The following is a 15240-nucleotide window of genomic DNA, read 5'->3' on the forward strand; positions in this document are numbered from 1 at the left end:
TTTCACATTCAGCGCTGCTTGTTCAGGTAATAAGCATCTATCATGGTCTAAAACCATTTTTTAAACATTATAGAACTCATGTTTGCCCTTTCTAAAAAGGAACAAATAAACTTAGAGGCATCATGTACGTCTAATCATGCATCGTAAAATCCTAAATGACACAGAATATTTTAATCAGTAAACACCAATAAGTTTTGTTAGGGGAAATTCGTTTTTCAATAATATTAAAACTTTTTTAACATACCTTGAAAAACTAAATAACCGTGACTGATAAAATGGAATTCTCGTTAACCGTCAAAAATTGAAAATATTGCAGACAAAATTTGACTGAGCCTTTATTATGTTTCATTTAGAAATGGCCTAAATGTTTTTTCTATGTCACTTGTTGTGGTTTGATATACGAATATAATAAAATTCTTGCATCGTTTCGTCTGTTTCCATGACGGTTGAAATGCATATAAATAGAAAATAAGCGCCACAAAATGGCTTCTGTCAAAAGTTGATGTTTGTTGACCGATGTGTCTTGGTAACCTTTTATATTATAATGCACAGTTTGACATTTTTTATTGTTTTTCCACCGTTGTACTTAATCTTTAGTGAACCACCGGTTTGTGTGATATTATAATGACGATGAATTGATAATTTCTAACGTTTATGTTTTTTATATATATAATTATATTAAGGATTCTTTTTCTCGTGTTTATGTATTTGTATGCAAACTGAGATAATCAAATAAACTTGGAAACTTGGATTGTTAGAACCAAAAGAATGTTTCTACGTGACCATCCCGTATAATAATTACACGTTCTGTATAAATGCTGTACGGAAATGGAACTATGTTCTGCTCTGTCTAGAAAGTTACTAGTAAACCATGGTGACTAATAATAGTGTTGTTATGTTTACTTCTTAGCAATGATTTATTTTATTTACGTAAATAATTTCCTGTAAAACGGAATACACGATTTTTTAATTTATTACCTTGCTACCAGCAAAGTGTGTATCCATTTTACGTCATTGATGCAATAAACCTATCTTTAAATTTACGCTATTCTTTGCAGAAAGGTGAACGCTTCAACTAACATTATATAACACCCAAATACATTAATTACGGATGTATATTCAATTTACAACAAATTCTGTCACGTGAGGCATAAATTCTACCTAACTTTGATATGTTGAAGGGACTTTATTGCATATTACAAGATTTTCACACAAATTGTATCAATATTTCAAACGAACAAATTGACAAGTTTGACATATGATATATAATGTTTAAGGTAGTGTTTATGCTGAAAGCCAGGTTTTAATTTTAAAATATCTTGCGGCTATTTTAATTTCAAGCCTAACTTCCGAGTCTTAATAAATACATGTACCTAAGCAATCGTCACTAGTCTATGAAACATCGTGGGGAGTGATACAACTTAAGGAGGGGTCCCCACGCATCAAGTGTTAATAATCAACATAAGGATATATATTTCAAATTAAAACAGATCTTTAAGACGAGAGTACATTCGAAATAGTTGTATGTAAATTTAAAGCATAATAACTGGGAAAAAACTTAAGTATAAGAAACTGATTTTATTTAATCAAAGAAGTTAAAAAAATGTGGATCCTGCTATTGTCTTTAGGTAAGTTTGTATTGAAATATTTTTATAGTATTTCTTATAGTAAATGGTATTTTGTTTAAACGTTCAAAATTACATATTCAGTATGACTTCTGCCAAATGAAATGCTCAGAAATTAAGTACTTCTGAAATTGATTAATATTTCGTATTTAATGAAATAACAAATATTTGTTATATGAAGTTTTAAAACTATTTTTGTATATAGTTTTATATAGTAGAAGTATTTTTATACATGTAAAGATTTGCATATAAATATAGCGTGAATGACAGATATTTTTTAAAGAAATGAATAATTTTCTTAAACATACTTTAACTGTTTGCAAAAGGTGTTTGCGACCCCAGATTTAGGAGACAAAAATAGATTCTATATGTTGTATTTTTGATAGCATGTTTATAGTTGGGTGAAATCTTCAACATATGATATAGAATAAAATGACGTCATAATAAACAGTCATTTTTCAATTTCTACATTTCCGATTGTCTTATTTTTATATTTATAATCTGAATTTCAACATAACATCAACGAGAAGTTTTATAACCGGAAACGGTGTCCGTTTACAAGCAAGTCATACGAACGCCTGCGGGTCAATTTCCGTGTGCTCGATATCAAAAAATTGAAAATTAAATAAAGGTGTAATTAAAATAAAAGTATATTTACTTTAAAATTATTCATTTTGCCACTGAAAATATTAAAAGAATATGTTTTCATTAATAACTGTTTTACTTTTCAATAGACCCATCATTCTAGAAACAAATATGGAACGCCATTCTTGACACTGTGTAATAGTTAAAGTTTCAAGTTCCACTAAAACGGACCGTTTCTTGGATTTCGTTGATAATTTTTTTTAAATGTCTCACTACAATGGTTCATCAGGAGAACCGTTTGCGCAACCTTAAACCAGTCTTCTAATATTTTATATAAGTTCACCAAGCCATTTTAAGTACAAATCATTTAAAAAAAAAAGAGACACAAACAAACAAAACATTGAGTATAAATAATATAATAAATGACACTCGACGTAAAATGGTCGTTATTTTTTTTGCAATGTATATTCACATGTACATTTATTTCATTTCTAGCTTTAACGACAACTTTACCAGTACACGGACAGCAACCACCATCAAGATGTGTGTCAATATTCGACCAAGGTTTTCGGAAATGTTTTCGAGATATGGGGGGATTTGAATTAGATATAGTTTTCTCCTTGGTAACAAATGAAACGAGTGGTAGACTTCCGCCAAATCTTGCTCCACAGAAACCCAAACTGGTGCAGACAATATGCGGGTAATTGTTGCTACTATTTTCCTAATTATCTCTTCTTTTTTCCCCGCATTTTAAGTATATTTGTATATTGATAATATATAAATATTCTAGTAAATCCTTCTTATTTTGAATTACGGTCACGATTTATTCATACAGTTTTATAGAATCATCCTAGACTCATCAGGAATGAGGACGCTTCGTAACTTTTCCCTTTCACTGTAATTCATGATCTTTCTATATACAGGAATCGCCAAGGAATAAGCAACTGTATAACACCGTTGGTGACTAGTGCTGACCCTACCTGTCAGCAGTCCGATATAGGTATGATGGACGGAACGGTCAACTCTATGGTCAGTGGTCTCGGAAATCTCTGTGGAGCTCGTAAGTACATGAAATATCGCATAATAACCACATTTGAGCCGCGTTACGACAAAAACCAACATAATGGGTTGGCGACCAGCATAGAGCCAGACCAGCCTGCGCATCCGCGCAGTCTGATCAGGATCCGTGCTGTTCGCTATCAGTTTCTTTACTTGTTATAAGGTCCGTAAGCGAACAACATGGATCCGGATTATGTTGGTTTTGTCGTGACGCGGCTCATTTCTTCTCTGACCGTAACAGCATAAAGAATATGTCTATGAATATTTTACTATTTAAATAATGTCTTTTTCATGCAATTTCATATCTCTGATACTAGTATTCAGTTTCGGATGACGAATATGCTGGTGAAATAGAAATTACATTTTTAAGATAGATGGAATACAAAACAGGCGTCAATTGTTATCTATTTTTGTTCACCTATTTCAGCAAGCCAAGGTTCGGCATGTATGAAAAATTTCGACACAGGGTTTAGACAGTGTCTGACAAGTATCCAGATTAACCCCGACCATTTCTTCATGCTGCTTGCCGACCAACCACTACCAACCGGTGTCAGTAAAGATCAGCTAAAATCTAATGCTTGCAGGTATATTGTTTATTGAATTGTATATGATTTGTTGTTTCCTCAATATAATAACCTGAAAATATCGTTTAGCAGACCTGAAATAGGATTTAACTGTTCGTGTGTCTGTTAATTGTTTCGTGTGTTAAATGATTTATTGATTTATTGATTTATTTATTTATTTATTTAATGTAAAATAAGTGTATGATAACGTCATAATTTTATTATAATGATAAGCTTGTGTACAAACTGAATATTTATAAATTATATCAATGATACAGTGTTATATTATTTTGTTTTCGTTAATTAGTGATAAAACAAGGAACAGTTTGATGCAGTGTGCTACAGGTATAATTGGAAAGATTCAAGCCGACTGTAAACCCCAGGAGACTATCATGGTCGGCACAACCCTGCAAAATATGATGGGTGCTTACGAAGGAGTCTGTAAGTTTGAGTTGATAGTTGCTTTTTCTATTTTTTTTCTTTCGTGCTTATAACTTATGCATTTTGAAAGCTTGAGATGAGAAGACGACCCAATTCTAGAATAACTAGTGAATCGAATTGGTCGTGAATTGGTCGTGAATTGGTCACTACTTCTGATATCGTCATTTTCCAAATAAACAACATTTCAGTACAATTCATACTTCGTTTTAAGTTCATTGAAATATGAATGATGAATTATGCATAGTACAATAATGTATTATCAAAAAAGGAAACAAATTTAATTTACAACACATGTTGAATCACTACAGGTACAAACAAATCTATCAATCCCGGACAGTGCATGGCTGCATTTGAAGATGGAATGAACACATGTGCTCAAAGAACACTCAACATGGACATGAAGTTGATACTTATGGTGCTCAATGGTCAGACTCTCCCAGCAGGTCAGGATGCTGCAGCTCTCAAGAAATCTGTCTGCGGGTAAGTTTATTTTACTGTAAGGTTAAAGTACACTAAATGCGTGTACTCTAAAAAGCTGAACACATACATTGTAATGCCAAAAGGGGTTTCAGACCACCAATTTCTGTTATTAGATATAAACTATAATCATCAAGATAGTTTCTTCATTTACGAAGAACAATTAAAGCGACAAATTACCTATTTTTGTATGGTACATTGATTGAATGACGATTCTCATATTGGTATTTTGTATAATATTTTATCAACATACTTACTAACCAAAATCTGGGCGTCCAGTTATAGTTTGTTGTAAAATGTATTAGTAATATTGAAATGCTTTTGAAAAAAACTTGGAAAAAAACATATTTTTTTATAAAATTTGATGAAATTTCCTTCACACGTTTAATCATGCAATTACATTATGTTAGACAATGGCATACACTCGAAAACTGCGGTAAAAGTGTAGTTACACAGGCTGCGGGTTCGAGCACTTGTGGGCGCACTCAGATGTTGATGGTGGAAGCCACGTTTGCCAATATGATGATCACAACAGCCACTTTCTGTGGGGACACTTGTGAGTACATGAATATGTATCACATAGCAACAAGATTTCAACGCCAACGTGTCAATACGTGTTTTTATCTGAAGTTTTTAATGTCCGGCATATTATAAGGTTATATGATAAATGATAACATCATTACTTTGTATATTTATAAAGAAGCTTCGGCTCTTGTAGAATCCACGTTGAAAGGTCAAATAAAATACAAATATAGAATAAGCTATTGACACCTTGGCTACCGGAATTTTGCTGCTGTACTGATTCACGTGATTTAGATTAAACAGAAATAACCAAGTTTTTAAATGTTTTGTAGTAAATGGAAACCGTTGGAAATATGTGGTAAGGATGTGGTTCTGGCAGCTGGTTGTGCCAGGAGTCAGCTTCTAGGCGTTGAGGCGACATTTGCCAATATGATGATAACCGTGGCAACATTTTGCGGCGACACTTGTAAGATTAATACAAACAAATGCACGGCCTTTTTGTTGCTTATCAAATGTTGAATATAATAGCACGCACTCGCTTTTAACACTACAAAAGTTATTTGAATATATATTCTATGATAATAGATCATTGCATCCAAAGCTTATATTTTTTCAAACATTGCTAAGTAAATTGCTTTTCATTCAACGTTGCTAATGCACGACCATCTAGGCCACTTTTCGCACTTTTATAGCTTTTCGTCATTTATTTCCGTTTATCATTTTCTTCTTTTCATATAAATTGATGCAATAGAAATACACCAGCTTTTTAAGTCTTTATTATGTACGCCACATTATTCTAGTCTTTATGGGTAGGAGTGGGGGATATCTTTGCTCATGCGCAGATGCATTACCATTGCTGAGTTTACTGGATAAAATACGAGTTTTTGTGATGCGTTATCAACCACCTTTTATTCCATAATTATTTTCAAATAAATAAGAGAAACTCAATATTTTAGAGAACAAAATTTATCTAATCATTTCGTACAAATAAGATGTTTTTAACTCAAATGGGCGTGGTAGAAAATGTATTTGACCACCTTCCTAACAATCTACTAAATCTCTGATATAAGCTGAATAAGTTAAAATCCACAGATGTCTTTTCTTGCAGTAAATAACAATATTCATATCATAATTTCACGCTTGTCTTTATCTTTTCTATCAAAATAGTTTTAACATTTTTTGTTTTCTTTAAGCCCGCACATACCTATATGTAATCACCTCTTTTTTCATCACCTCTTTTTTCTGCTTTGTTTATGTATTTGATTTTTACTTATAAACAATATGCTTGAGTAAATTTCGCCTTTTCTCTCTTCAAATATGAAAGAAGTAACCTTAAAGTAAATAATGCACGAAATATTTATCTTATTAAACGTTAACTGAATTTCCACACATACTAGATATAATTATGCATTTCATGAAAGGTACCGTTACTCTTCACTAAGGAAAACAACTCATATTATTTTTACTACAGTATATGCTAGCGTTAGGTTGTCTCCCATGTAATGATCTTTTAGATAGATAAAATTAATAGCAAATTTGTCTTTGAAATAAAAGAATATTCTTTACATTTAACAGTAGTGGACTGTCCGAAGTTCTATGCGGACATGCTAAAGTGCACTATATCTACTTTACGGAATAAACAAACAAATTCTCTAGGTATCAAACTAATATCTTACCGGGCTTGTAAACATTTGCTGTAAACATTTGCTGTAAACAGACCGTGTTCAATGTTAAATGTGTTATTTGATAACTTCATTTTGTTTCTCTTTTTTCCATTTCGATTAAACTGTGCGTTTTTAGTTTGTTTTGATTCGACAGCATTAAATTGAAGCTGATTTCCACTATTATTGTAAATAATCAACTATTATATATTTTTATTACGTAAAGTATGAAATCAAAATGATCAAATTGTCAATCCTATTCTGAATCACTCCTCACAGTGATTACCTCCCTTGGCAGATCTCTGTTCTCATAAGGGGAGATCACTGCGTAGGAGATCAGATTGATTGTGTTTATGCATCCATACAGCAATCTATTCAACTCGTCGGCGGTTTCCGGGATATAGTTTTTGTACAGTAATACTAGAAAAACTAGTAATACTATGTTAATAACATTTTATAATTATTGTAGCAATCCCAGGCGCATGCCTTTTGACACTCCAGAAACAGTTCGGTGAATGTTTTGGTAAAGTTGGTCTTGCCCCAGAAATTTACCTTAGCAACGCCACAGACCACAAAGGTGCGTTGATCGGTGCCAACACAGAAGAGGCCAAGGTTTATTGTAGGTAAGGAAGATTGCATTTTCCGACTGACTGACCTAACAGTGTAAATCTAAAACATTTGTAAGAATTTTTATTTAATTAACCTTATCAAAGTATTACGCATGTTGTCCATACATGTAAGTACAATATAATGGCAATATTTCAAGCCTACATTTGCTAAGATTAGTAAACATTTTAGACAGTAACACATTAATGTTTTGTTTTTATTTTCAGTAAGAAACACGATTTGTTTACCTGTATGCAAGGGGTTATCCACCAGTGCCCAGGTGCCGAACAGACACTTTCACTGACAGGGTTCGATCTTCACGGCATGGAGAGAGCTGTTGGCCTCTTGTGCCACGATATTCCAGGTATGAGGTTTTATATTATCATAAATACTTTTCTAGAATTTGATAAAGGTATATTTTCTGACAAATATCAATTATCTTACAAACAGAGTTTAAGGTTTGGCGTTTATATGTCCATATATGTCTATCGGGTTTCATAGATGCCGGTATCATTTTGTACTTTCATTTACAACCGAGTTATGCTTTTCATTTTGTTAAACAAAATGTTTCCTTAAGACGAGAGGCCTTTTCACCCATCATTGTTATTTTTTCAAAAACTGATGGTGTAGTGTGCAGTGGCATAATATTATTTTATAATCTACTTGTTGTTAAGTAATGTTTTTGTTACTTGAAAGGAAAATATTCAATACAGTATAATCCAATCAGCATGTATAATCTTATGATTTTTTTTTACTTTAAAAACATATTCATGTCCATATCTTTTTGCAACAAGCTAAATAGAGTCAAATTTAACTGCATGACTTTGTAACGTCAACGTCATTGTTTATCCACAGATTATCTTGCCGGACTTGAATGTTTCGAGAACCCTACCGACAACGCCAAGCAGTGTATGGAGGATATGACCATGGCTATTACAGACATGTCAACCAAACAGATCACACAGAAACTTGACATGGATGGTTTCTTCCAAGACTTTTGCACGTTAGTCTAAATTTGTCTTCGAAATACAATAAAATAGTTGCTTGATATTTCGTCCATTTTGAAGTCACTAACTTATATATGCTGAGAAGTATTTCAAAATAATACAACCTCCTGCAAAAATTATTTTATGATTGATATGTTATTCTAGATTCAGTTGTAGTTTAAATCGCCCTAAATAGACCTTACTAATTGTCTTTTAATGTTTAGCATTAATTTTATTGTTATGTTTATTTAAAATTCAATGAAAGTTTTGTATGTATATTTGCAGTGCTCGTGTAAAGCATGTTGCTTGTGATTCTAAGTCATGGCCATCATGCGACAAAGCTGCAGTAGATCTTAAGAATCAATTTGAATGTCAACTAATTCCATCAAGGTGCTATAACTCACACAAAGACAACATCGACGTAATCTGCCCTAACACCGGTAAGTAACTTCCGGTAAACTATTGCATGTTTTCGGATAGAATAAAAACGCACTTGATATGCACATGTACGCGAATTGCCAGTACAGCGCAGCAATTATTGCACACACAGAGCTTTTATTTAAGGAATATAACAAAGGAAAAACAAAAATAAAAATTTAAATATATATTAGATACAGATAAATGATGTTCTAACAAAAACTATTACATGAAAAGAAGTTTTTAACTAATTTCGTGTATACATTATATTTACGTCTTAAGTTGACATTGAAACAAATTTTGTCATTTAAAAAAAGAAATCAATTCCTTATAAGGATTAATGTTTTAAAATGTTTTACTGTATGAAGAAACTAATATATCTAACTTCTATATTTATTCACTTTGTTACAATTATATTTACTTTAGTTTTATTTCGTCACAGCATCTATTAAATTTCGATATTTATTTTACAAGTCGATCATGATGTTTTGATTCGATATTTGTTTTTTTAAACGTAAATAATAATACCCTTTAATGTAAGTAATGCCATGATACGTAAAGAGAACAATACAGCAAAACAAATAAAAATAAAGACAGGAATCTTTACAATAATGAGGTAAATGAAAACGTATATTTGACGCTTTTAAACCATGCTTTGCTTATTTGCAGACTTTGAAGGAAATGGTAGAGAAATATTCTTAATTTATGCATGTTTCTATTTATTTATATTTATACTTATTAGGCTATTAATTGCATATAATCAACCGTATATAATTATGTAACTTTTTTTCTCTCTCCCTTCTTTTTTAAATTTTTTTTTTAAATATTTTATCTCTATATGCCTTAGTTGTATGAATTAATGTGAATAATGTGTCAATGTTATTTGGTATTTATAATACAATCGTTTGTTCATTTAAATAGACATTTTCTAGATTTTTTTTGACACAAAGTTATTTAATTTTTAGTTACTTATTAATTAATATTTCCTTTTAATTGGTATTTTATCGAACAATTTTTTGTAATCATTTAGTTGTAATATTATGTATTAAATTTAGAATGTAAACATATCGTTTAAAAAACGTAATTTTTACGCACAAATAGTTACCATAAAAATTATAAATGAAACCTTCAGGAAGAATATTTTCATTTTTACTCGATATGAATACTTTATATAAACATACAATCAGGTTACGTACATTTATTTTTCACATGCTATATTTTTGTTCTTTCCTTCTTTTATCATCATTTGGGTATACATGTAATCTACTTTATAATGTATAGTCGTTTTCAAATCTTGTACTTTTGAAATATCTTTCATATTTTGTTTATTTTATTTATGTTGTTCTTTTTCTTTTCTTTACATATTTTATTTTTGAAAGTCGTGAAACACAACAGTTCTTTTAACTGTAAATAAAGAAGTAAAGTGTTTAATCAACGAAAATATATTGCTCGTTACACTGTTTAAATATAATAAATAAATAAATAAATAAATAAATAAATAACAATTAAAAGATATTTTTATGACTAAAAATCTTGATAATGTGAATTTATTTTTAAGTCTAATCATATTATTTCTTATAAACAATTTCATGCGCTATCATTTACATATGTTGTACATGCTACATAAAACTACATAAGCTCTTGCTGAGCGGCTTCTATCTGATGAAATTTTAAATAACCTCATATTTCAGTTAAATCATGAATATATAGTTATATTAAATTCCGTACACAGTTGTGATTACACGTTTACAATCTTTTAATATTCCAATGTTTACATATTGATTTATTAAAATAATTTGAATCGTAACACATTTACTAGTACTTTGTCTGGTATGGTATTAGTATTACATTTTTTAAATTCAACCTTAACGGTACTACATCTTTACATTTACTGACGTTTAATATTTTGATATATTTGCCTTATTGTACTACAAGATTACATTATGGCATATTTGCGTTATGTAGTATTTATATCATTACACTCTCACATTATTACACGTTTACATAATTACAGAGGTTTACATCCCTGACGGTGACACTGAAATGCACGTGCACCAGCAACCACCATGCGCACAGAATATTCATCAAAGTATGAACAAATGTTTCCAGAAATACAACATGGAGCCAGATATGTTCCTTGTCAACATTACACACGACAGACGAAACTTTATGGGCGACGCTGATAGAGCCAAATCACTATGCATGTAAGTAGGAATCAATGCGTTTTCCCAGCAGATTATCATATACATTTTGTATCTGCAAACAATATTTAATCACTCTGGCTCGCTTACGTATGGAGCGAAGAAATGGTGTTTTATCTTGATTCATTTTTTTAATGCAGGAGGAAATCGTTTTGATAAACTTGGTCTTACAATGATGGTCAGATTACAGAATGACCTCCACACAGACTAAGCATCAATCGAAACCATGAAACAAAGATCTACTTTTGTTGGAAAATTAAAAAAAATATATATATTTTCATTGATTCAGTTATACATGTATGTAGATATTATATATATAAATATTTCCAGGTCAAAGGACGGCGTGTTTAGATGTATGAGGAGTGTTCTAGAGTCGTGCCCGGCCGCTAAAAAAGTTCTGGCATTCTGGGGCCATCAACAAGCGTCCCTAGAAAACGCCGTGAACCTTATCTGTCGTGAACTTCCATGTAAGATTTTCTTTCTTTTCTTATTATTTTTTGACGACCCTCCATGCCAACTCACATCTTCCTTGATAAGTTATTCTATGACGTCATGAAAACGATTAAAATGTAGTTTAAAATGGTTCAGGCTTTTTCAAATAGTTCTTTTTTGTCTAGGTAGTTAGTTGGGTTTATTTGTGAATCCATTAAATCCAAAGGCTGAGACTTAAATTAATATAAATTTATATTAATATGCAATATATGGTTCTATGGTAAAAGTGACTATGATTATGATAATATATTACTTCAGTACCGTTGTTAACTTCAACGTTCTAATAATAATAATAAATAATGATTATAATAATAATAATAATAATAATAATAATAATAATAATAATAATAATAATAATAATAATAATATTTAGATTTGTGTGAGAACTTACTAAGATTTTTCTTTTTACAGTATACAGTAAGAGTATCCGATGTTTCGCTAATGGCAACTCTCAGGTACAGCAATGTATCTCCAACACTGAATCAAAGATGATGAACCTTGCTGATAAACAAGTGACTAAAAATCTATCTCCAGACTCTTACTTCAGAGATTTCTGCTCGTAAGTATATTTGACACCTGTCCTTTGAAAATATTTACTGTTAAACAATTTATAACCGGCCAAATAATTAAGATTACATTAAGTTGTAACTTGTTTAAAGTAAAGTTATAAATTGATAAGTCATGATATTGTTACGGTATTTGACAGACTTTATTTTAAAATGGAAAATAACAACTATTGAATATCACCCGGCAATATGTTGCTAATTTTGCTGTTGGGGGAATGAGTCATTTTGTGAGGAAATAAATGCAAATTAAAGCACGCTTTCTTCATTTCCAAAATTGAGAGTAAAGGAAAAGGAGGACATCTTAATTACAAGAGAATTAGAATAATTGCATTGTATCTAAACATGTTATTGACACTGTGAAATCAAATGGTTTAAAGTATGTTGGCGTGTTTTATTTCTTACAGAATCCGAGTGGAACATCTTCGATGTGACTTGAACGGATGGAGTCAGACATGTGACGAGGATGTTGTGGGACTAAAAACGGAATTCGAGTGCAAATTGATCCAAGAGCACTGCAAGAATCTTCAAGTGGGCAACTTTAAGAACATTTGTAATGAGGGCACTTACAAAACAAGCACACGTGGTAGCGGCGGAAGTGGCAACAACGGCGGAAATACTGGTTCCCAAAGCGGAAATGGTGATAATGGCTGCTCTTCTACTTCCGGCTCACTATTTGCTTTGCTCAGTAGTGTAATAGCAACTGCCTTTTTCATCATGTTGTAAATTATTTGTTTGAATATCCATTTTTATACTGTTATATTTTGTCACAAGAATAACTTCCTACACTGAAAAAAAATCTAGAAATTATATTCCATATTAATAGAATAATCAAATAATAAATAACTTTATCTTTTAGCATACTAACTTATGATGTTTAGTTATAAAATATGAGTGAATATATATGAAGCAAAATTCAGTGATGAGTTAAAACGAAAATATTATAATAATGATTCAGTTGCCTTAAAAGACACCGCTAGCTATTTCTTATAGTAATATATTTCATCAGTTCTAGATGCTATACAACAATGACCAGAAACGCATTGTGAAGTTAATTGATAATTAAGGAAGATGTTAATTATAACGTTATTATTTGATATACTATATTTAATTTATATCAAGATACCGAGCTGGTCTCGGCTTGATGAGTTGTTCTTAATTTAATTTATCCAAATTATTTATTCCTGTCTCTTACGTACTATTATATAATGTATTATAGCAGCAGCGTGCAGACCGTAATTCTTCGTGAGTAAGAGTTGCCTGAGAATATTAAAAGTTAATATTTTAACCAGTCAAGAATTTCTATTTGGTTATTTTTAGCAAAATAAGTTTTAACTTTAAAATGAGAGCGTATGATTGTTTTTATCCTTGGATATATGTATAGATTATTATTTCTTCCAACAAATATTTTAGAAAGTTAAAAAAATTATTTTAAAAAGTTTTTATTTCCCAAAAACAGACTAGATTGAAATGATTAAGAGTTTGAAAAAAATCTGGAGCTTGTGTACACGCTCATGGTGTAGGTCGAATGATAACCGACTTATTTAGGTTGGAAGACGAACCGGAAGTGCAGAAATGTATACTTCCGGTTTTTGCCTATTCCAGGATATTTCACGCTCAAAGTCCTAGCTAGTTGCAATGTAAGGAACCAGTGAAATCATATTTGTCTATGATTGAACTTATGTTAATATAGTAATTATTTTTAATTTGAAATGATAGAAATACGCGGCTGTATACTAGTAGTTTTTTATGTCCAGTGTATATTGAATATGAATATATTGATATCCCAGATTATACGTACTTTTATGATTATTTCTCTAATAAAAGTTTTATATACTGATTTGTTGTTTTGTTTTGATTTTTTCTTCTTCTATAAAACTGCATACCTCAGGGTGAGTCACAATATTTCAAGAAAGTTAAACTTGAGCAAAATGTCCTAAGATTTTAAGAAAAGTAAAAATAAAAAAAATAAATAAAGAAAATAAATAAAAAATAAGATTTAAAGTAATAAGTTTTATGTAATTTGCCATAAAAGGTCTGAATTTTGCAGTATTTATCGGAATATGTCTACTGTGTTACTAACACAGTAAGGCAGTAAGGACCAATATTGCTTATTTTGAACTGCATGTGATGTGTGCAATGTGCACTGTAAATTATTTTCTTTGCTCATTTCATAATATTTAACTATATTTTTAAAGAGATACTAAGGCAAATTAATGACAAAAATATTAAAATGATCCCGTGCACATAAAACAATCTTAAATGGCATGAGTTTCTGTATAGATTCTATATATTTTTGGGTCTTTAGTGTAAATATACCTATATATGTTGAACAAAATTTAGACGCCGAATGAATCACCGAGTAGTTTTTAAAACAAGTCACGTAACTCGAACAAACCCTGGAAGTTACAATAACAGACACTTTTGATATTGTATGATTGAAACAGTTCTAAGTCGTTCATTTGACATGCGCTTTAACGTTTACAGAGTTCACTTTGACAACAATTGTGAAATCTTAACGCTCTAATCTTACACACGTGGGTCAAGTTAGGGAACCACCATTTTATTCTTTATAAGGAGAAAAGTTTTATTCCTGTGACTGCCTAGTGTATTTGTTTAGAGGAAATTTACAGATAAATGAATGAAAAATTCAAAACGAAGAAATGAAAATTTTGCCTGTGTCTCTCTTTAAGATTTTCATGAAAATTAGCAAGAATCTGGAATCAGGCTGCTTTAATTTCATAACAAGTAAGGTGTGATATAAATTCACAAGGATGACAATGAATAACTATGCCCATTAAGTCTCAGAAATAGTAATAACTTCTTCTTTTTATCAAATGCTTATTATTTCTATAACCTGTAACAATAAACAAAGTATTACTCATTGGCCATATAGCTAAGCTTTGCAATTTGGCTATTAGTACCTTAATAACGATTTAGTAGTTCGTATGAAAGTCAAAATGCAACTTGATTTACAGTAAACTACCTTTATTTTTTCAACACAGACTCTTAAAAAAGAAAAAAAAACAACAAAAAAACGAC

At 30.8% G+C, this 15240-nt stretch overlaps 1 protein-coding gene across 2 annotated transcripts; it reads left to right on the plus strand.

Moving 5' to 3' along the window:
- The first annotated feature begins 1383 nt into the window (after positions 1-1383).
- Positions 1384-14038, plus strand: LOC132735862 (uncharacterized). Of its 2 annotated transcripts, none has more exons than XM_060722888.1 (15): positions 1384-1628; positions 2706-2910; positions 3134-3270; positions 3697-3853; positions 4140-4273; positions 4582-4753; positions 5605-5738; positions 7403-7556; positions 7767-7903; positions 8395-8542; positions 8811-8965; positions 10957-11146; positions 11474-11610; positions 12047-12194; positions 12606-14038. In XM_060722888.1, the coding sequence occupies exons 1-15, from the start codon at positions 1604-1606 to the stop codon at positions 12922-12924; spliced, it is 2352 nt and encodes a 783-aa protein (XP_060578871.1). In that variant the 5' UTR covers positions 1384-1603; the 3' UTR covers positions 12925-14038. The 2 variants fall into 2 exon arrangements, with proteins under 2 accessions (XP_060578871.1, XP_060578862.1); XM_060722879.1 differs by lacking the exon at positions 5605-5738 and adding an exon at positions 5161-5306 and having other exon boundaries at positions 1386-1628.
- The last annotated feature ends 1202 nt before the right edge of the window (positions 14039-15240 follow it).

The sequence above is a fragment of the Ruditapes philippinarum genome, unplaced genomic scaffold, assembly GCF_026571515.1.
Source record: "Ruditapes philippinarum isolate M1 unplaced genomic scaffold, ASM2657151v2 ctg2090_1_1_1_1, whole genome shotgun sequence".
NCBI lineage: Eukaryota > Metazoa > Mollusca > Bivalvia > Venerida > Veneridae > Ruditapes > Ruditapes philippinarum.

Coding starts and splice junctions, on each gene's coding strand:
- LOC132735862 (XM_060722879.1), top strand. CDS start 1,604: ATGTGGATCCTGCTATTGTCTTTAG. Junction 2,911..3,133: donor CTGGTGCAGACAATATGCGG/GTAATTGTTGCT, acceptor TTCTATATACAG/GAATCGCCAAGGAATAAGCA. Junction 7,557..7,766: donor GAGGCCAAGGTTTATTGTAG/GTAAGGAAGATT, acceptor TTTTATTTTCAG/TAAGAAACACGATTTGTTTA.